Source organism: Dendropsophus ebraccatus, chromosome 14 (assembly GCF_027789765.1).
Source record: "Dendropsophus ebraccatus isolate aDenEbr1 chromosome 14, aDenEbr1.pat, whole genome shotgun sequence".
Classification (NCBI taxonomy): Eukaryota; Metazoa; Chordata; class Amphibia; order Anura; family Hylidae; genus Dendropsophus; species Dendropsophus ebraccatus.
Window position 1 is genome coordinate 25,842,423 of NC_091467.1, and position 22,558 is coordinate 25,864,980.

At 43.5% G+C, this 22,558-nt stretch overlaps 1 protein-coding gene across 1 annotated transcript; it reads left to right on the forward strand.

Annotated features, from left to right (window-relative positions):
• Positions 1-239: 239 nt before the first annotated feature.
• KRT222 (keratin 222) lies at positions 240-22,099 on the forward strand. The gene is made up of 11 exons (XM_069951858.1): positions 240-306; positions 1,123-1,357; positions 3,345-3,576; positions 6,433-6,515; positions 7,977-8,133; positions 12,503-12,673; positions 15,906-16,037; positions 17,651-17,871; positions 19,045-19,109; positions 19,238-19,355; positions 20,956-22,099. The coding sequence occupies exons 2-11, from the start codon at positions 1,308-1,310 to the stop codon at positions 21,167-21,169; spliced, it is 1,443 nt and encodes a 480-aa protein (XP_069807959.1). The 5' UTR covers positions 240-306; positions 1,123-1,307; the 3' UTR covers positions 21,170-22,099.
• The last annotated feature ends 459 nt before the right edge of the window (positions 22,100-22,558 follow it).

Below are 22,558 nucleotides of genomic sequence, written 5' to 3' on the forward strand. Positions count from 1 at the left end.
TGATAAATCTCTACATGAATGTATTATTATTTAAGCAATATATTAATGTATTATTATTTAGGCACTGTATGAATGTATTATTATTTAGACACTATATGAGTGTATTATCATTATTTGGTACAGCATTAGGTTCGAAACTGGGCAACATCCAACCTTTGGATAGGCTGTGAATAAAATATATTAAAATATTGCAAAAGCACTGTAAGTCAAGAAAATAGCAAGTACCAGCAGCACAGTCTTAAGAGTTAAAGGGAACAGATCATCAGAAAACGACCTACTGTGATTTTATGTTAAACATATTTTTGGGTAATTTTTTATTTTTCATTTTTCTATTTCTATTTTAAAATAATCCTGACATCTTTCAGTGTTCATTCTCACCACTGGGGCTAAAACTAAGCTGAGACTTCCTGGTCTGTCTACTGTAATAAGTGGAGTCTGCTGTAAAGTGATCTGTACAGCATTGCAGCAACATGTGACACCAGTAGACAGAGGAGACAATAGCAGCTCTCTGTGGAATGACCTCTTTATAGTTCAGAGTGCCTCTTCATTGGTCACAGAGTGCGCTCAGTAATGTTTCACATTCATCTTAATGGGACAGAGTCTGTCTATTGTCATCCCTATGTCCATGAGTCTTGCTGTAAAGCATGTCACTAAATGCTGTTAAAAAAAGGTCAGGAAAACAATGCAGAAAAAAATGAAATTATAGTCAGAAAATAGAAACATATTAGAATAAAAGAACAACTTTAGTATCTAACTTTAATCAGTCAAAAAATGTAGGTGACACCTTCCCTTTAAAGTGAAAGTGGATGCATGCCTCACTGAACCAAACCCAGGTTGGTCAATAATCCAGAAAAAGTATGCAGAGACAGCACGTCCCGATGAATGCGAGTTTAATACACACCAGTGAGACATTTTGACTAAAAGTGAAGCTTTTTTACTGCTTAAAAAATTACAACTTCAGAGTTGTCGTTTCCCAGCAGCCATGGTGGGAGACCAACAATCTTAAATATATAACCCCCATCTATAGTTTATTGTCATTTTTTTTTTAGGTGCAAATGCTCTTTACTGGGTAATAAATTTATTCGACCATAGCCCCACTTACTAATAACATTGATCTTGCAGGCGGATTGTCTGGCACTTGGCTCGGTGCATAATATTATAACTGGCGTTTGTAAGATTAAAACCAGTGACTGGTTCCTCCCAAGACAAACAAGACGTATGAAGGAATCGAAGTTCACGTGTTTGCTCATGTACTAACTCCCTGTTTATCTTAAAGCCTGTGCGGCCAGCTCCATAAAGTAAGAACGATGCAGGATCTTAGTGAAGCGAAACTCCCGGCCCAGAAGACCCAACCAAGGTACTACGACACCTCCTCAGTCTTTATATTACACTTTTATTCATCCAGCACCAGACTATAGGGAATCGCAATATGAGTGGACCCAGGTATACCAGAGAAACTGGCTTTTGGGGTCGGGACATTGCCTATAACCAATGGGTTACACCGCATAGCCTCCTATGGGACTTGCCCTCATACAATATGTTAAAAACATTTTTTTTTAAGTAGAATATAATAGAGATCTGCTTGCTGACAGATTCTGAACAGCCAGTGAGCATGAATAAGGAAATAGCCTAAGGGAAATTCATCAGAAAGATTAACATTTTAAAGCAGCGTCTGATAGAGATAGTCATTCGATAGGCCCTGAAAGCCACTTACACGGTGGATTAATTTGTTTTCAATTATTTGACTATTATTGGATGAAAGAGCCCCTAAGCCATACTAATGTTTGATCTGTTCTAATGGAGTGACAACAAGTCAGCTGTATAGTATCGGTCTATGTAACACATATCAGTTCAAGGTCAATGTGGATATAACATTAATGGTACCTGTAAATATAACTAAAGGTAGACATTAAAGATGAATCCAAACCAGTATAGTGTGCAGTATATGATTACCTGTGGCTGAAGAAGTTGAATGCAGCCCTAAGGCTGTCTGGAAGACATGGATATAGGCCATAGGCAATATCCATGTTTTCCAGGGCTCCCTAGGGCTACATAATCAAATGCTGCACTTTCAGGTTCGGACGGACTCAAGCATGCAGTACACTCATCTCTAGAAACTATATACCTCTGTATATCTCTGGCCAAATGCAGTGATATTGGACATCACGGGTAGCCGCCACCAATCACAAGAAAAGAGGTCAATTGACCCCTAAGTGAATGCAACTCTAGTGCGCTTGTTCCCTATCCTATGAAAAGGGGACAAGTAACTTTAAATCAGAACGTCCCTTGAAGGAAATTCTACATATTTATCTGCTTATGAGCATCACAGAAGATCCAACAAGAGTTTTTTGTCTGGTTTTTTTTTGCCAAGGGTGCATTTATTTCGTATGTTCTACCAAAAGACATGGGGGTAGGAAATATCTATATCCTGACCCATTGTTATAAATATCTTCATATTCACAGTTATCGATCATTTTGTTTTAATCTATAGACAATAACTGATTAGGATAATGTCTATAACTAACATCCACCTCCTTATTTGTCAAAGCACTTTGACAGTCTACATTGTCCACTATTGCTCATTGTTTAGTGATATCAATGGTGGATCTAGTTATGCATGGTCTAATGATTTAGTCCAATATTATGGCCACAGGCATTAGGTTTCTTCTAATACACAGGTATTAGCTGACCTTTGCAATGTAATAATCTTCTTTTACCATTGTTGAAGATCTGACCCCTGCTGTACTGGTAACACCAGTAGCACATAGATGTTTATTGACCATAGCTGTCAAGAGGACATGTTACCATGTATAGAGAGTAGGAAGAGGACACTCCACTGGTCGGTGGAGCACGAGGTGGAGAGATCCAGTAGTATGTATAGTATTACAAGCTGATGAAGGCCGTGTCTGGCCGAAACACGTACTTTATGTAATGTGATGCACATTGCTTGTATTCAACTGGTGAGTGCCGAGTTCCTTCTATATATACTATTTTATCATGTATAGTCACCCCACCTAGCTGATTCTTTATCCACCAGTTATCATCAGGTGTTCTCTGCTTTGGACCATCCATACTTGTTAGAAAACCACTGCCCCTACTGAAATAGTGAGGGATTATCCATCATTTCTGGTGAAACTTTTTAGTAAGTGTTTGATTTCCCTGCAGCGCCACTTCAGGATTTGAAGTATTGCACAACGTACGTTGTAGTGTAACGTAACACTGGAAAGGAGTGAAAGCTACTCTGTAGTCCCTCTCCTAAATAGGGTGTATGAGAATGAGTTTTCTAGACAACCCCAATTAACTACGGTACCTTTGATTGATACTCTGAATATTTTGAATTTCAGCTTTGAAGAGTTTGTCATCATGTCAACGGAGAATGGTTTCCCATCATCGGATCAAAAAGAGACAATGAAGCAGCTCAACGAGAGACTTGCTGACTTCATGAAGCATTGTCATCGCCTGGAACAATCTAATGTGGCGTTACACAAGAAAATCGAAGAGCGGTTAATGAAAAATCAACTGCAAATCCCCATCTGGGATGAGAAGGAAAAAGAGAGCCAAGATCTCCTCCAATCTGTGAGTGTCACAGGAATCCATTCAAAGTCAGTGTCCACAGTGTGATGGGTTGTCCTCCTCGCTTCGGGCAATTTGTTAACATGAGTGAACTCCTTCAACCTTTCTATTAAAGGGGAACTATCAGCAGGTTAGACTAATCTTACCTGTTGATAGCCCTCTAATGCGAACGGGGTGCCAAGGAGGAAGTTATGTCTCTTACCTTCCTCCTCAGCACTGTTCCTGTGCAGTTAGCAGTGTAATCCTTGGTCCAGAGCACCGTTAGGAGCACTACCCCATACCCATTGCACAAAGCTGGCCCGCTCCTTCTAATGGTAATCAATGTGTCATGACGCCCAAAGAAGCATGGAAATATGTACTCCGCACTGAGTTGCAATTAAAGTAGTTTTTATTTGCATAGGTGGTAAAGAAGATATAAAATAATGTTTCGGTCTATACGACCTTCATCAGACTCATCATGAATTGGATATAAACGGTGAGCAGTCCTGGGAAAACAGCTTGTGGAACAGCTTCAGTGCTGGGAGTGGAAGTCTTGGTAAAGGCATAGACTGATAGATCCTGGTATCAGTAAGAGAGCAGTGTCGGCTGTCAGCGTGATGGTGGCAGGAGCAGTGCCTGGACTGGAAGACGCTGTGACACTTTACCAAGACTTTACCAAGACACTGCCAGCACTGAAGCGGTTCCACGAGCTGTTCTACCAGGACTCCTCACCATTTATATCCAATTCATGATGAGTCTGATGAAGGTCGTATAGACAGAAAAATTATTTTATATCTGCTTTACCACCTATGCAAATAAAAACTACTTTAATTGCAACTTAGTGCGGAGTACCTATTTCTAATGATAATCAATGGAGCGGTCGGGCTGGGTCGGTATGATGGGGCGGGGCAGTACTCCTAATGGTGCTCCAGCCGGTGGATTAAACCTATTAACTGCACAGGAATGGCGCAGAGGAGAAAAGTAAGAGATGTACCTTCCTCCTCAGCACCCGTGCATATTAGGAGGATATCAGCAAGTTAGATTAGTCTAACCTGGGTGAACACAGAAGCCACGCATCATCCGTGGAGGAGATATCGGTGCACTAGGGTGCTAGGCCCACTGCCAGGGCACCAGCAGACCTCATTTGCATATTTAGAAAACAAATCATGAGACCCCGGGCAGCAGATTAAAAAATGGACCACACCATTAGAATCTGTGCAGCCATGTGCATTAAGTCATATGAAAAATCTAATATATGGGTTAAAATGGTACATTCGCTCATTAGGGACAGTTCTGCTGTCCCTAATGGGGTTCCAAATCTAAGCTTCAGATTAAATGTCTAACATTTGTCACTGTTAAACTGTATTAAGCCCATTGAGCTCAATGGCCTGGGCAAGCCATGGTTTACCATTCTGCCAGTTAGGGTAATTTTTACAGGAGACATAAATGTCGTTTAACACACCAGTATGTTTCTGGCTTGTGAGAGGTGATCTACCTAAATGGAGGGAGAACAAGCTCCCTTCCAGTGTTGCTCTTGGCCCCATTGAGGTGAACACTGAGCTCATAGGTTGCTCAGTTTGGATTCTCTACAACCAATATGTCACCCATTACCTGAATGCTGCACGTTATCTATAGATCAGAGAACCCATAATAGTGTAAAAAGCCAACAATATTTGACTAATTTCAAGAAGGTACAATGTTCTTCAGCTGGACTTTGATGGTCCCTGATGACACATGTTCTTGAAGCCTGGAAACCCGTCATTGATTCTACACACGTCACACCTTTAAGACAATTTCCCTGCCCTGGCGCCTGTCACTTGACATAATAATTAGTAAGAGATTCACTAATGATTTTTTAGCGATCATTATCTCTGTGCTAAAATAATAAACACCAAAGCTGTCCTGAAGGAACTTGGGGACTATTGCAAAAAGCTGGCACTAGTCGTACATAAATTACCATAGAGTCACCTTAATCCGCAATTACTACGCCGAGGATCTGTGACACAATAGTACCGGAAGGCTGAAGTGTAATTATCTTATAGAAACATGTATAGATTGTAAGACGTTGATGTTATCTATAGCTGCCTACTGTCAGGATAGCTGGGAGCAGGAGTATCCTCCTTCAGTGGAGTTCCCCTTTCCGGGGTCTACAATTGGGGCTCCAAAATTAAAGGAAAAATCCCACAAAATCTACATCACTGTGGTTGACGTCTGCAGCAGTTGTCTTTCCCGTCCTCATCATAATACTGTCTGCAGTGTTGAACCGGCCCACTGCAGAATCGGAGGATCCTCTGGTGGGCCCCCAGCTCAGAACCTGCAGTAACACTGACTGACAGGTTGTTTCTCACTGATTCTTGGTGGGCCCCTGGATCATTTCCTCTGGTGGGCCCCAGGTACCCTGGTCCGGCAGTGACTACCTGCTACTCTCTTCTACTTTCTTCAGCAGCTCAGTGCTTAGTGTAACCCTTTCTTTGCTGTGATGTCTTCCCCATCTGCTCACACAACACCTTGCAAACCTAGTGGATCAGTAACCTCTTCTCCCTCCACATGGCATCTATAGTAATGTACTATGCAAATCACCTCCCAGCAAAGTGCTCGGATAGTGCCAGCCTGTTCAGTTAAGTAAAGGGGTTATCCAGTATTAGAAAAACATAGCTGCTTCTTTTCAGATACAGCACCACCCTCTTCCTCAGTTTATGTGTGGTATTGCCGTTGTTTCACTGAAGCGAATGGAGCAAACTGAGGGCAAAAGTGGTGGCATTTCTTGGGAGGGGGGGGAGCAGCCATGTTTGTCCAATCCTGGATAACCCCTTTAAATCAAGTAAATAAATCAAATGTAAAAAAAGAAAAATCAAACTATCTACTACATTTTATTAACAGATTCATACACTAATCATGGAAAATGCCAACATATCCATGGCAATTGATAACTACAACATGGATCTCACCCATATTAAACAAAGGTATGTCCCCAAATTTTCTTAGAAATTTTAAATTTTTGCAACAGCTAGTAAGTGATGATGAACACTATAATAAAGAGCAGCAGCTATCCTGAGCGTTGTGTAATACAGTGGAACATATGTATGTCATTGCTCTAGATCAGGGATGGAGAAGCTGCAGTCCTCCAAAGCTTTGGTTGTCCAGGCATGATGGGAATTGTAGTTTAAAAAAAAAGATGGAGGGCCACGAGTTCCCCATCCCTGCTCTAAACCTTTCTGTTGCTCAAGGCACCGTATTAAAGAGCCTCTTTTTCACAGACTTCCAGCGATCAGACAACGCAGTGAGTACAAGGGCAGAAAAGGAGAGGGTGGAATGGGATCTATATATTTATAGGCTGCTAGGGTGACCCTGAAACTATAACTACTTAAAAGGAGAACTCCAGTTAAAAAGATTTTGATCAATTCAACGTGTCAGAAAGTTATACGAATTTGTAAATGACTTCTATTCAAAAATCTGAAGCCTTCCAGTACTTAACAGCTGCTGTATGTCCTGCAGGAAGTGGTGGATTCTTTCCAGTTTGAAAAAGTGCTCTCTGCTGCCACCTCTGTCCATGTCAGGAACTGTCCAGAGCAGCAGCAAATCCCCATAGAAAACCTCTCCTGCTCTGGACAGTTCCTAACATAGACAGAGGTGGCAGCAGAGAGCACTGTGTCAGACTGGAAAGAATACACCACTTCCTTCAGGACAAACGGTAGCTGATAATTACTGGAAGACTTTTGATTAGAGATGAGCGAACCTCGAGCATGCTTGAGTCCATCCGAACCCGAGCATTCGGCATAGCGGGGGCTGCTGAAGTTGGATAAAGCTCTAAGGTTGTCTGGAAAACATTAATCCAGAAATATGTTTTCCACATAGCCTTAGGGCTTTATCCAAGTTCAGCAGCCCCCGCTATGCCGAATGATCGGGTTCGGATGGACTCAAGCATGCTCGAGGTTCGCTCATCTCTACTTTTGATTTTTAAATCTAAGTAATTTACAAATTGGTATAACTTTCTAAAACCATTTGATCTGATTTTTTTCCTCCGGAGTACCCCTTTAATTTACTACCTCCAATAGATGGCAACAGAGAGCAAGTGTCCTTCCTTCTGGAGCAGAGCTACTTTGTATATTTTTTCCTCCAGTGGAGCATTGCATGGCCCACATGTAATTTTGCACTCTCCAGAGTAAAACTGGCAGAATTCCGCCAGCCTCCATGTCATACTGGCAGCCTATGGGAGGCTTGCGTGCCTCCTCTCTCCGCGCGGAAGAATTGACATGTCGATTCTTCCGAGCGGAGAGGCGCTGAGAGAAGAGGTGTGCAAACCTACCATGGACTGCCAGTATGACATGGAGGCTGGCGGAATTCCATCAGTTTTACTCCGTGTGAAGAATCACTACCACCTCAGCCCAAAGATGTCTTACAGATGATTATGTCTTTTTTTACAGGATTTCAAGAGAAACTTCTGAGAAGAAAAGGATTTTTGAGAAAAACCAAGTCTTGAGAACAATGACGAATGAATTTGAACAGAGCATCTGTGATCTGAAAATAATTATCATGGATAAAGAACAAGAAATACGGGACTTAAATTCAAATCATCAAGAGGTATGAGAAGGGGCTCCCTCTTGTGTTCAGGCAGAGTTACTGCGACATAAATGAATTGTGAACTCTAGGTCTATGGCAGGGGTAGGGAACCTTGGTTCTCCAGCTGTTGCAAAAGTACAACTCCCATCATGCCTGGACAGCTAAAGATTTAGCTTTTGCTGTTCAGCCATGATGGGAGTTGTACTTTTGCATCAGCTGGAGGGCCAATGTTACCTACCCCTGGTCTATGTGCTAGATTTACTGTATGTGTATTAACGTAAAATGTCAGTTCCTGAACCCTGACATGGGGCTGCTTGAATGGTGGTCAAATATTACTGTATAATACTGCTTAGACTGTGTTCACAGATTTCTATCGGGATTTAGGCCCAAATTCCCTGCCTACATCCTAACAGAATCTAACAGTAATAGGACTATTTTATACCGTAATGACATGTTCCAGAGAAAATGCATGGTGCTACAGGTTTAATAATTTATACCATGTTCCATACAGCTGTGGATTACCCCTTGGGGAGCTGTAACTAAATGAGGTTTAAAGGGGTACTTCAAATTTTTTTTTCTTTCAAATCAACTAGTATCAGAAAGTTTTACAGATTTGTAAATTACTTCTATTTAAAAATCTCAAGTCTTCCAGCTTATCAGCTGCTGTATGTCCTGCAGGAAGTGGTGTATTCTTTTCAATCTGACACAGTGCTCTCTGCTGCCATCTCTGTCTGTGACAGGAACATAGAAAACCTCACCAGCTCTGGACAGTCCCTGACAAGGACAGAGGTGGCAGCAGATAGCACTGTGTGAAACTGGAAAGAAAACACCATCTACTGCAGGGCATATACTGTAGCAGATGATAAGTACTGGAAGACTTGAGATTTTTACATGAAAGTAAAGTACAAATCTGTATAACTTTTTGACACCAGTTGATTTGAAAGAAAAAAAAAATATTTGAAGTACCCCTTTAAAACCCATTTAGTTACAGCTCCCCAACCCCTGCAGGTAAAGTCAACAAAATAGCATTCAGATACTACATTAGCAAATTAGTATACCAGTGACTGAAGAAGTTGGATGCAGCCCTAGGGAATCCTGGAAAACACGGATACAACCGTTGGCCTATGGCTATATCCATGTTTTCCAGGACTCCCTAGGGCTGCATCCAACTTCTTCAGCCACTGGTATTCAAATGCCCATATCTAGTCCCGTGTTACATGGACGGCCATTCATCTAAATGTGTGGCTGATCACAGCTTCTCCAGGGTCCCAGGAGCTGCACCCATGTCGAGAAGACAACTCCTTTAATGATAGGGAACGTAGTAATCTGTAATTGTCCAAGACACATGATAGACTTTGATTCACCTATTATGCTAATAGAGAGTCAGTTATATAAGGAGAAGAAAATTAATATATGTAATAATACCTCTACATTCAGGGAGGTCTCTCAAAACTTGTACAAGTGGCACCCTGGTCAGATTTAAAGGAACACTCCACACTGGGTTTAACATAAGCCTTCCAGTGATCAGACACTTGAACAGCCAATAAGTGTCCATTCGGGGGCATTAGAATCAATTAAGCCTAGATAGTTACATTAGGATACCATGTGAACAGCTCCACCCTGGTAATATACCTCTCTGTACTACCAGTGTCAACACACAATATTCAATGTCCACAAATTCCAGTATTTTCTATGCAGATTTAGGAAGGCTTCTTGCTTAATTGCTTTCCACGTTCCCACAGACAGAAAAGAGATTAAGGAAAAAACTGTTTGCATCCATAATTATACGTTCAGGGAGTATCGAGCGGCATTTCCTTTAGGCAAGGACTCACGTAGAGGCAGGTTGCAGCAGGTGCTCAGCTATCTGCCAGCGGCTTTCTGCTACAAAGGTGTTATCATTACTACAAAACATTACATGGCTGTAATCTCACAGACAAAGCTGTAAAACGTGGAGCTGTGTACACTGTGTAACATCCAGGGAGGTGTCACAGAGTATTGTGAAAAAGTCCCACCATTGTACACACGTTTGTAATATTTATCTACTGTGCATGGTTGGGAGTAGAAGGGGTAAACAGACATCAATTTATCTAGGAACCTTCCAGAGGGTAGGTTCTACTGTGGCTCTACTGTGCCCCATACTCATCCTGTGGCTGCTTGTGCCTTCCGGCGTCTTCTTGCCCCTTCTGCTGCAATGACACCTCTGGCCACTAGGGTGCGCAGGTGGCCAACTGCTCTGGATTTACAGAGGCAGTTTGTCTCCACCTGCTACTCACATCTGCCAATCCTGAGCCACCTGCACCTATTTAAACCAGCTCCATCTCCTCCTTCTTGCCTGAGTGTTGTTGGATTCTTGCATTCCAAGCAAAGGTCTCTGTCTGCTATTCTGCTGAAGCTCTGTGGATTGTGACCTGTGCCTCTTCTTTGGATTACACTTATTGCCTTACCCCTTTCTGTACTGTGTAACTTTCCTGCTGCCTCTGAAGCCGTCTGCCCTGATCATTCTCCTGTCTGACCACAATAGGCTTCTCATCCCTGACTCTCATGCTCTGACTCTCCTGCTGACCTGGTTTGACGACTGTGGCCCAAAGCCAAACACCGAAGGAAGAGGTTGCTCAAAGGCAGCCTCTCTAGTGAGAGGAACAGGAAGTTAGAAACTAGTTTAGTGGACAGTGTGAATGAGAAAGGACTACACTAGCCTCTGTTCCTGTGAGAGTTTCTCAAAAATTTAGGATACGGTAAGTACAGGGCACTTCCAGTTCCGTCTTAAAACAGGGTCTGGTCTTTGACACCACTGGTCCCTCGCCTAACAGCAGATAGAAAGGAAAAGACCAGCCTTTGGGGATAAGCTCCACAAGAGCCCCATAGCATAATAGTAAGGCCTGAGAGGACTTCTGGCCAGGCCTAGTACCACGTGGCTGCTAAGACACAGTAAGTATGAGCTCACGTATGTTAAAGGTCCATTGCATATGCTGGATCCTGGTGTGGAGCGCAGAAACCAATTGTACTCGGACCTACTCAAAAAGAAAAAAGGAAAAATCCAAAGGCTCCAGCTCTGTTGCCATAAAACTTCAAACTTTTGTTGTTCCAAAAGGACATTCACATCGATATTCAAAAGCAAAACCAACGCGTTTCAAAGTATAAAACTCCTTCCATGTCTTGATTAAAGGGGTACTCCAGCAGGGGGGGCACTTTTCTCCTATACCAGCGGCGGGTCCCGCATCGCGGCGCTCCGGTGCTCAGTTCCCGGCCGCTTCCTGGTGTCGGACGTGACGTCTCAGGTCCGCTCAGCCAGTCAGTGAAGGAGGCGGGATCCGTTTCAAGTCCGTTTCAAGGAGTTCCACACTTTGAAACGCGCTGGTGTTGCTTTTATACATCAGTGTGGATGTCCTTTTATCTGTCACTTGTTATAGTAGTGAGGGTCCTAGTGAAGGTCTCTATGGCTGGCTTTAATAGAAAATTGCAGTATAGTATATTGCAATACAATAGTACTACAGTATAAGCAATTAGAATTGCATTGTATTGAACTGTGTTCATACATGGTTATGTTAACGCCCATTCTTTAGATCGGGCATTAAAATAATGTACATGCCTATTATTTCAGTACGCTGTTCAGTGAACAACGTCCGGAAATAATATTGTCCGCGTCCGTACTTTGCATTGAAGTGAATGGTTTGCGCCCACCGTCGGGGGTGCCTGAAAATCAATAGTGAAAGAAAGAATGTTCCTGTAGCCAATACAGAGGTGTCAGCTGCAGTAACGTCCTGAATGCAGTAACGGCCGTTGTTATGAAAGACAGCCGTCATTTTTACATAGAGTAAATAAACCTAGCCTATATATGTTTTTATTTGTAATAAAAACCATATCCATTTGGTCTCACTGTCATCAGGCTAACCAACAAAATAAAACCAGCCATGTTGGCGTCTGAATTCCCAGCCTGACCGATCTATCACGCTGTCAGTTTGGGTCATTGGGTCAGGCCTATATTTGGCTACATAATACAGACGCAGACATATACATGTGTGATATTGGTTGCCAAACTATTAAAATGTTCCACTATTTCTCCTTATATCTGATTCCGGAAAAGTTGGGTATGAACCAGTATGGCCATCACTATAGCTCCTACCCAGCTTTCCTTGCATCCTGATCAGCAAATGTGACTAAATTATACATGGCCGGGTGCCATCCCTTCAGGGGCAGCCGTAGCGGTTGTCACCCAGCTTTCCCAGGAGTAGAAAACAACCCAATGATCTCTATTTGCGGGCGATTTTCCTATTCTAAGTGCATTGTGCAATGTAAGATTTCCATGTGCATCCATTGCAGCTGATAGCGTTCCATTCATTCATCCTTCCCTCCCTCTCTCCCGCTCCTTCTTCCCCCTCTCCCACTGCAGAAAGTCCAGGCTTTGCAGCAGTTAAAACATCCCATCGATGATATTCAGTTTGCTACGGTGGAGGATGGGAGCAGGATGGAACTGTCCCAGCTCCTCAATGAGATCAGAACACACTATGAGGCTCTCATCAGCCGAAGTCACATCGACGACGACCTTCCAGCCAGGAGACAGGTAACTGCATTACACCAGGCAGGCAGCAGGCAGGCAGGCAGGCAGGCAGCCTCCAGGAGAGGGATGCAGAGTCATTGTCAGCCTGACTCAGCCTGGTCCTTCACTGCAGGGGATGCTGGGGAGGGAGTGCCAGGAGCACTGCAGAGAAATCCCAACTATTCCATATATATGTATATATATATATATATATATATATATATATATATATATATACACGCAGTACCCACAATGCTTTGTATTATTTCATGATCACCAGAATTACTCATCAGATTTATGTAAGGCCTTCATATTCGGATGCTGACGTGGAGGGGGGGGGGGGGGGGGGGGGGGCATTTTAAGAATATGATATTGAACTATAGGAGAAGCCATAGACTTACTCAGCTTTATCACGGATATCATATTGGACGTGCTTTGGCTCCTTTTCTATTGGCCCTTTGAGAATTCGGCGTCTATGAATTCTCCACGAATCCTGCTATGCAGATATAGGCTTTCTTAACCCTTTGTGTGACTTTGGGCTGTTTCATAAGTTGTTCCCACAAAAAACTTGCCTTAAAAGTTGACATAAAGGGGTTATCCGTAGATTGAAAGATGTCCCCATTCTCTGGGAACCCAATGGATTATGATGGGAATGGAGGGTACGTGTCCGTGCTATATTGAGGGCAACTTAGCTTGGTAATGATCAGAAGACCCACAGGGAATGCATGCATGCTTCAGCTCTATTCACAGAATTGGGACCCCCTAAGATCAGCTTTGATCTGGGAAGGAACTCAGCAGCAGGTGAGCTATTGCACTGCAGCGCCACCACAGGGGAAATGATGTATTACACATTGTCCATTAAAGCATATAATAAAGGGCATGCTGAGTTGTTGTGGATCTGTCTAATGCATAAGCACAGGTCCTGACAGCCAGGGGGAAAGATCTTTTGTCCTTCAAATTACCATTGCCAATTGAGCTATTCAATTGGTATCAAAAGTTAGAGGTGAGAATACAGTGTCCTCCATTATGTTCCCCCAGGGCTGTTGTGTTCAGGACTATCTGCTTGTGTTGTAGTAGAAACGATGATTGATGCGGCCTCTTTATTAACATCCACTCTCCATAGAATAGACTGTATACAGTCTAGAAGGTTGCACACAGCTCAATGTATTCCTATAGACTGCAGGTGCAGCTTAATCACCATAAAGCCTCAGTGTAGCCCAGGGCTTAAATGTATAGGATTTCTGTACATTACATTGTGTCATCAGTTCTGGAGGATTTGATCCCAGCATGATAAGCTTTAATATCATTCGTGTGAAAATGTTTTCTTTTTATAGAGATTTCCACCATTGTCTTATTGCTATGCAATTAGTCACATGACTTCCACGTCCTTTTTCTTTTGCCTTTACCAAAGTGACATTGTATGATGTCCAACAGAAGTGCTGAAAGCTGGACACGTCACCTGCTAACGTCTATGAGCAAAAGCCCTTGTGTTTTCCAGAATTCAAGCATTGCCATTGTTGGCCTTTACAACAGTGCCCCCCCCCCTCTCAATGTGGTTGACATACTTAAAGGGGTAGTGCGGCGCTCAGAAATTATTCACAGAATAACACACATTACAAAGTTATACAACTTTGTGATGTATGTTATGTCTGTGAATCGCCCCGTTCCTTGTGTCCCACCACCCCCACCCGTGTACCCGGAAGTGTGTGGTGCATTATACATTACCTGATCCGTGTCGAGGGCTGTCCGCCATCTTGTGCCAAACGTCATCTTCGGATGGAAGGCCGAGTCGCTGCCGCCTGTCCCCCCTCCGCCGCGTCACAACTGTGCTCAGCCGTGATTGTCTAAGCACAGTTATGCTCAGCCAATCGCGGCTGAGCATCGGATGACGCTGCAGAGGGCGGCCGGCATTCGGGACAGTCGGGGCTGTTTGCCGTCCGCCCGAAGAAGACGTCACACGCTGAAGATCGGAGACGGGTGCCGGCACTTGACAGGTATGTATAACCGCCGCACTACGCCTTTAAAGGGGGCTGGTTATGTGGCTCAGTTCACTAGCTAAGCCAGTCCTCTGCTTCAGTTCTGATTTAGAGGCAAAGTTTTATAATAAGGCAAGTTTCAGACAAGTTTTCAGAAAATGTTAAAAAGTGAGTCCAGTTGCTTTAAGAATACAAAAAAGAAAAAAAAACATACTCTCTTACCTGATCCCCATTGCTGCCATTCCTGATCCCTGCTTCTTCCTTTGATGTGTCAATTTGAGGGGTGATCTGTCTCATTGTCAGTGACTGAGCAGGCATTTCTTGCCTGGTCACCACATCAAAGGAAGTAGGCAGTAATGACCAGGGCAAGTAAGTTTTTTTTTTATTATTCCTAAAGCACTAGGACTCACTTTTTAAATTGTTTTAGGAATGTGAATTCCCCGGCGGGGAAAAAAAACTACCTCTTCATGTCTATGGATAACCCCATTAAAGGGGTTATCCAGCGCTACAAAAACATGGCCACTTTTACCCCTACTGTCTCCAGGTCAGGTGCGATTTGCAATTAAGCTCCATTTACTTTAATGGAACTGAGTTTCAAAACCCCACCCAAACTGGAGACAACAGTAGGGGGAAAGTGGCCATGTTTTTGTAGCACTAGATAACCCCTTTAAGTATTCCGTAGGGGAAAAAGAAATGAGACACAACAAATATGGCGTCCAGTACAGCTTCTGTATATGTTCTCACTTCGTATTTCCAGACTCCTGAACAGTAAAACTGCCCAGTTATGTAATGGTACAATGATATACCACCTGCTCCTGTTAGGCCCTGTACTGGCACTGGCACATACTGGTAAATGTTACGCTAACATATACTGTGGTGTACCCACAGAATACTCATTGACTTTAATGGACTGAACATAGTTTGTTAGTAACTATATTCGCCATTTGCCATTTAGGCCTCTGCTCATCCTTATGGCTGTTGTATGGCAGCCATATAGGTTGTGATCCAGCTTTTCCAGAAAGTCAATTGGATAACCTAGTATAGAGCTGCAATATAATGAAGATACAGAGCGTTCATGCTGTCTTTCTGCTATAACTCCTGGGCTTGTTAGAGCTGATGTACGTGGACAGATGAAGCATTATAACGCAGTTGTGTCCTTCAGATTATAAGCGTCATCTGTCATTGTCCAATTTTCCCTGTCAGTCTCCAGCGCTTATCATCTGACCTATCGCGCTCACAGATCAGATACATTATGTTCCTGTCACTTCATTTCCATCCAGCTGGAAGAAGAAAAGGCTCGGCAGAAGATGCAGAAAGATGAAGAGGAACTGAGGGCAGCCCGGGCCACTCTTCACGAAGCCAGGAAGCAATGGAAAAACCTACAGGCTGAAATAGAGTCTCTCCAAGCAATGGTAAGAATTCCCATAGAAGAGTCACAAGTGGGGTTAGAGCTCTCCTAGCCCTCACCTTTTTGGTAAGCCAAAGCAAGTGGTATACAGACTTGCCAGAAGTTTCATAGAGGGTGTAAATCCATATACCACCCACTTTAACCAATGGCCTAATCCAGGGATGCTGAACCCGTCAGCCCTCCAACTGTTGAAAAACTACAATTTCCATCATGCCATGATGGGAATTGTAGTTTTTCAACAGCTGGAGGGCCGAAGGTTCCCCATCCCTAGCCTCATCGGACGGAAATATGGGTTGTGGTTTTAAAGGCATCAAAAAGATTTTAAAGACAAGCTCAAATTGGTATTAAAAAAAGTTAGTAAAGTCTAGTGTCAAATGGCATTGTTAAAAGGTAGTAGACTGTGTAGTTAAGGTTTTCACTGTCTAAATGGGCATTCACACATTCCATACATGGAAGATGTTCTACGGACTGGAATCACAGACCTCCTGGCATCATGTATCATTATGATGCCAGGAGCTCCGAAACAGTTTAAATGTTTGCGCTACTGTACTGACACAGCCACTTGGCATCAGAACAGTAGCGCAAACACTTAAACTGCCCTTATGGAAAGAGACATGCCCAATTGTATTGGCGCTAATTTAAATGATATATTATATGGCTCGATCATTATGTGGGAAGGGCTGTGTGAACAATCACTGGATCATTAGTGCAGCCCTATACAACTATCATATGAGGAGATGTGCAGCCGGTAATGATTTTTTTAAACTGCCTAAAGGGGTTATCCAGTGCTACAAAAAACATGGCCACTTTCTTTCAGAGACAACACGACTCTTGTCTCCAGTTCAGGTGCGGTTTGCAATTAAGCTCCATTCACTTCAATGGAACTAAGCAGCAAAAACCTGCCCAAGCTGGAGACAAGAGTGGGGCTGTCTCTGAAAGAAAGTGGCCATGTTTTTGTAGTGCTGGATAACCCCTTTAAGGCTGGTTTCACACAATGTTAAATATTCTGAAAACGCCACAAAAAATGCCATGGTGTTCATCTGAACAAAAACGCCCACGGCCAGTACGTTCATACGTATTTGACTTTTTTTTTTGTGGTGTTTTTCTCTCTTCCCTGTTGTTTTTTTTTCCGGCACTGTGGCAGTTCACCCAAAACGCAGCATGTGACTTTTTTTTTTTCTTCAATCTGGCTTTTCTCTCCCATAGAGTTCAATAGAATTCCTTCTGCTCGTCTAAAACGCCACTACAGAAATTCCAAAAAGAAAAAAAACACCAAAATAATCTGTCAGTTTTTCTGGCCTTTTTTTGGGGAGACCAGAAAAACGCCATAGGGTGAAGCCACCCTAAAAAAACTTTGTGCTTGTCTGTCGAATGATTGCTGGGCAATATTGCCCTGTTCAACTAATAATCCCCCCATCTAGTACTAGACAGCATCTGAGCCATTGTGCGTGAACAAGTCATATTATGTGGCTCCATGTACTGTACCACAATGCACCGTCCGTCCACCAGCCACAATTATAGTGCCAAACAAAAAGAACCTAATAAATAATCACAGCAGGAAATTCTATGTTTCTAGCGAGTTCCTCTATAAATGAATTCTTTATTATCATCTCAAAGGAAAGAAGTCTAAAGTTCACTCTCCGTGAAACGGAGCAGCAGCACCAGAAGCAGCTGGAGGCCCTGTCCGCTGTGATCGCCGACTTACAGCAAGAGCTGCAGGAGGTAAGAGAAGGAGTCCGGACGCAGCTACAGAAGCACAAGATGCTACTCAACACCAACATGAAGCTGGAGCGGGAAATCTCAGCGTATCGCAGCTTGCTGGAAGGCGAAGAGACCAGGTGCACCTACCTACATTAAGTGATACCGATCCCTGAGGCTGTGTTCGCACATTAAGGTTTTTAAGGCTATTAGCCATGATCTGTTTTCCTGGGTTTATATGCAATAATTGCAATTTAAAACCTGACCCTAAATACAGAGATATAACTAGATAATATCGTGTGCTATAGCATCCCCTAAACTCAAGATTAAGGCTATGTTCACACTGCGTAAAATCAAGTTTAATTCGGCAGATATAAGTTTTACGTTCGCCGCCGCATTGAAATCCACGGCCGTTGTTGCAGTATTACCGGACGGAAATAATTGACATGTTAATTTTTCACTGGGCCGTATAAACAACAGCCGTTATCTGAAACGTAGTGTGAATTCAACGGCCGTAGTTATATTGCATTGCAGTCATTATAGGGAACCTCAAAACAACGGCCGTAGTTTTGCAGCGCAGACCACGGCCGTTATTTTACGTAGTGTGAACATAGCCTAAAGGAGTATTCCAGACCTAGGGTAAAAATTTAATTGGGATATAAAAAAAAAAAACATACTTACCTTGCCCTGGTTCCCCATCGTTCCCATTTAACTCATCCAACTGCTCAGTCTTCTCTCTTCTTTGTGCATTGAATACGAGCACTAGGGAGGAGGACCTGACATCTTGTCCAATCACCGGCCACAGTGGTGTCCCCTCCAACCAGATAGCAGGTCCTGCTCCCGAGCGCTGGTCTCCAGAGCGAGAAGAAGAGCAAAGATCGGAGGCAAATGGAAGCTGTGGGGGAGCAGCAGAAAAAGGTTTTTTTTCTGGAATACCCCTTATCGGTCAGTATCCTAATCTCTTGAGCAGAGTGGAGAAAAGCTACAAGGAGTGTCTCTCCTGTATGTCTCTCCTGAGATCCTGTCCTCTGTGATACAGACAACCCACTGTTTTGAATGGTGAATGTGCAATCCTCAATTCTCCCTGTGGTGGCGCTGTAGGGAAACTGAACACTTACCGCCAGGCTTCCACTTAGATTAGCTGATCACTTGGGATAAATTGTGAGTAGTTTATTGTGAATGGATCCTTCCAATAAGTAATGTTTGCCCTATGCAGACAATCCATGTAACCCCATTAATTTTGTACCAATAATATCTGAATGACTTTTAATAAAAAAAGGTAAGTTACTATACAAACTTAATTCTGTTTGTAGGTTATATGGTACTACACCGGAATTCAAGTCGTCTAAAAGCAAGATAGGCTTTACCCTACCTTCAGGTAAGTGTCATTGAAGTGGTCAGCAGCTGCTTCCATATATACCATAGAGTTGTATTGGGGGGGGGGGGGAGCACATGCTGGACTGAAGTCTGATCCTCTGTTCTAATAATCTATTTTAATTATTTTAGATGCTGTACAAAAGAGCTTGAAGCCCTACAGGGAATCCTCGGAACAGAGAGACAAAAACCCAGCAATATTTAATGGTAATATTGCAGAGGAGGGGGCAGAGGCCACAGGCACAGTGCAGTAAGTATTATATTATATAAAGCAGCAAAAACTTTCCAAACTGAGGCAGTACACTGACATAAAAATGTATTTATAAAAAAGTTGAGTTGTAGCCTTGGGTGCCCTTATTTTTATTTTCTTGCCACGTCCCCCTGTTCTGAGTAGGCCTGGATTGGCAATCTGGCATACCGGGCAAATGCCAGGTGGGCTGGCCAGTTTGCCAGTCAGTGGACCACTAGTCCAGGTATAGGCACTTCAGAGGTATAGTGTTTAGTAGAAATTTGGGCAATAGCAGGGAACAGCAGAGCCGTGCTTTCATTAGGCTGTTCCAGGTGCTGTATATATTAACATAGCTTTACTGGATGCCATACTTGATTCTCCCTATCTGTGGCATAGATAGAGCATCTGGTATTGACTGCCATTAAGTGATAGACAGCAGCGGGATAGACAGTGGACAGTGCAGCTATGCTACTGCCCGTAAACAGTTATGGATACAGCATAGCAATGGCTGTTTAGGTTCGCGAGGGAACTGGGCCATGGTTTAAATAAAAGGACCGCTGCATCGGCATCCCCGCGCCAGAGCCAGTCTATTCATGTAAAAGGTAAGGCTATGTACCTGATGGTGCTGTCAGACTCGGTAGGCAGAAATAGTACGAGACAGTGAGCCCTGAAGCTAGACCCACCTTCTGACCCTACCTGCTTGCCGCAACGATCCTAAACGGTCGCGGACAACCACGGTGCCAGTCCCTATACTGATATAAGTGTAAACACGAAACAAAGACAGACATACGAACACAATAGAGAGGAGTCAACAAGCCAAGTCAGTAACACATGGGCAGCGAGGTACAAAATCGAAAGACAAGCGGGAAGTCAGTAACAAGCAGAAGGTCAGAAAACGCAGCAACAACAGAGGAAGGATAGGGCAGGGAAGGCAGAACCAGGATCAGGGGAGCTGGGACTAGAACAATCTAATAGCCAGCACATGAGTCTGATACTGGCTATACTTTATACTGGATCAGGAGTCCAGACCAGCCCCTCATTGGTCCGGCCTCCTGAATCCAAAGTCTGTGCAGCTGAGAGACTGCAGGCTGAATGGCAGAGCGATCTGCCCCTCAGCCTGAGTGTGACCGCACTCAGCTGTGAGAGCTGGGCGGAAGCCGGCCGTTACACGGAGCCGCGGCGTCCCAGGTTGTCAGGGACGCCGTCGGGTCTCCGTGACGTCACGCGGCTCCGGCGGCTGATGCGGCGCTGGGTCCTAGCGCCGTCAGACGGGGCTGAGGCCGAGGAGGACGCCGCTGGATCCACGGCAGGTGAGTTGCTTACAGGTGCGTTTGTTTTAAATTGACAAAATCTTTAAATTGTAAAGAATACATTTGTAAAAAAAAAAATAAAGCAATTTTTTACCAGCAATTTATTGTTATTATTATTTTTTATTTATTTATTTCATTTTAAATCTTCATTCTAGTCTTAGACAGAGTATCACTTTTTTAATGTTTATCTATTGCTGGACAACCCTTTGATATCATTGCCATTGTTACTATTCCTGAAAGTACGGCAGAGATCTTTGGCATCTTTTTTTCGGTATCGTATAACTTACTTGTATTTGTTATCTGCTTGGCAGGAAAGAGAAAGTGGACGAGATAATCAGACAGTGGGAAGGCTCCTTCTTCAAAGACAATCCGAAACTAAGGAAGAAATCGGTGTCTTTACGATTTGACCTCCATCTGGCAGCTGCAGATGAGGCGCGTTCCCTCCCCAAACAGGACAATCCCCCTGACATAGAGGTGCGGTTAATCATGAGACGCTCGTGTAGCATTCCCACCATGAGCCCCTGACCTCACATCCTCACCTACCAATCCAAAGAAGACGGACAGCTAAGATGATACAATGGGGTAATATTTCTAACAATACCAAGACAATGGGTCGTATTGGATCTAGGAGAAATTTTTCATGCAAGTATTGCAGTTTACTATGATTTTTGTGTGTATTTATTTTTGCTGTTCCATCATTATGTGAGCCATCTAGATTTTTCCTTGCATGCTCCAAGCCAGATGAAGGTATAAAAGGTGGTGGTCTACAATAGAGATGTACTAATTATTTGTTGCCAGCCGCTACGATCCACTGCAAACTCTTCCCGATCAGATCTTAGTTTTACACTTTTTCGTCCCAGATATAGGCCCCATGGACTTATCAGATTCGAAACATGCATTTCAAGGATTTGTCCCCTATTTACCTCATTTCAGTCATCTATTGAGGATGTTATGACTTATGTTCGATGTGTAGGAGAGGTCCAAGGCTAAACACTGAACTGCTGACCACTATAGTAGGGATGCTAAATCTATTGATCTACTATAGATTGTCTTTTAGGGTGGGCCATCCATGATAGTATGCAAAGTTTAAGAAAAGTGACCAGTAGAGATGAGTAAACCTCTAGCATGTTTGGGTTTGTCTGATTTTGATTACAGGTGGCTGAAGAAGTCGGATGCCACACTAAGGCTGCCTGGAAAACATGGGTACAGCTAAAGGCCATAGGCCTCCATGTTTTCTCAGGACTCCCTAGGGCTGCAGCAATCTTCACCCATCGCTCAAGGTTCACTCATCTCTAGAGACCAGAGTGGTTGAGGTTTTAAATGGTGACACTGGGATCACCACTAACTATGAAAAAGGATGTCCATTACCCCAGTATTGAATGGAAGAGAAGTAAAAGGGTTTGGGGGATATAAATGCACTTCCTGCATTTCCAGGAAGAAAGGAGGCAGCGTATATCCCGAAAGAGTGTTAGAATTAAAATGCCTTCTGCTCCCAGCACAACCCCTTTAAAGCGACTCTGTACCCACAATCTGACCCCCCCCCCCCCCAAACCACTTGTGCCTTCAGATAGCTGCTTTTAATCCAAGATCTGTCCTGCGGTACGTTCGGCAGGGGATGCAGTTATTGTCATAAAAACAACTTTTAATCATGCAGCCCTGTGCCAAACGCCCGGGGCTTACATTTGTATATGCATTAGGCTGGCACACCCTCTCTGTCCTTCCTCCCCACCCTCCTCATCATTAGGAATGCTCCAGGTAGATTGTTCCTATTCCCCACCTGTGTGTATAATGAACATGGGCTGGATCGTTAATACACCTGTGCAAAGCTCAAACAGCAGTAAATGTTCCTGAATCATTACTAAAGATGAGGAGGGTGGGGAGGAAGGACGAAGAGGTGATGCCAGCCTAATGCAT

Bases quoted from the DNA above. Each gene is read 5' to 3' on its own strand.
- KRT222 (XM_069951858.1), top strand. From the start codon at position 1,308: ATGCAGGATCTTAGTGAAGCGAAACTCCCGGCCCAGAAGACCCAACCA. The intron at 1,358-3,344 runs GTACTACGACAC...TTTGAATTTCAG, and splicing joins GCCCAGAAGACCCAACCAAG to CTTTGAAGAGTTTGTCATCA. The intron at 12,674-15,905 runs GTAACTGCATTA...ATTTCCATCCAG, and splicing joins ACCTTCCAGCCAGGAGACAG to CTGGAAGAAGAAAAGGCTCG.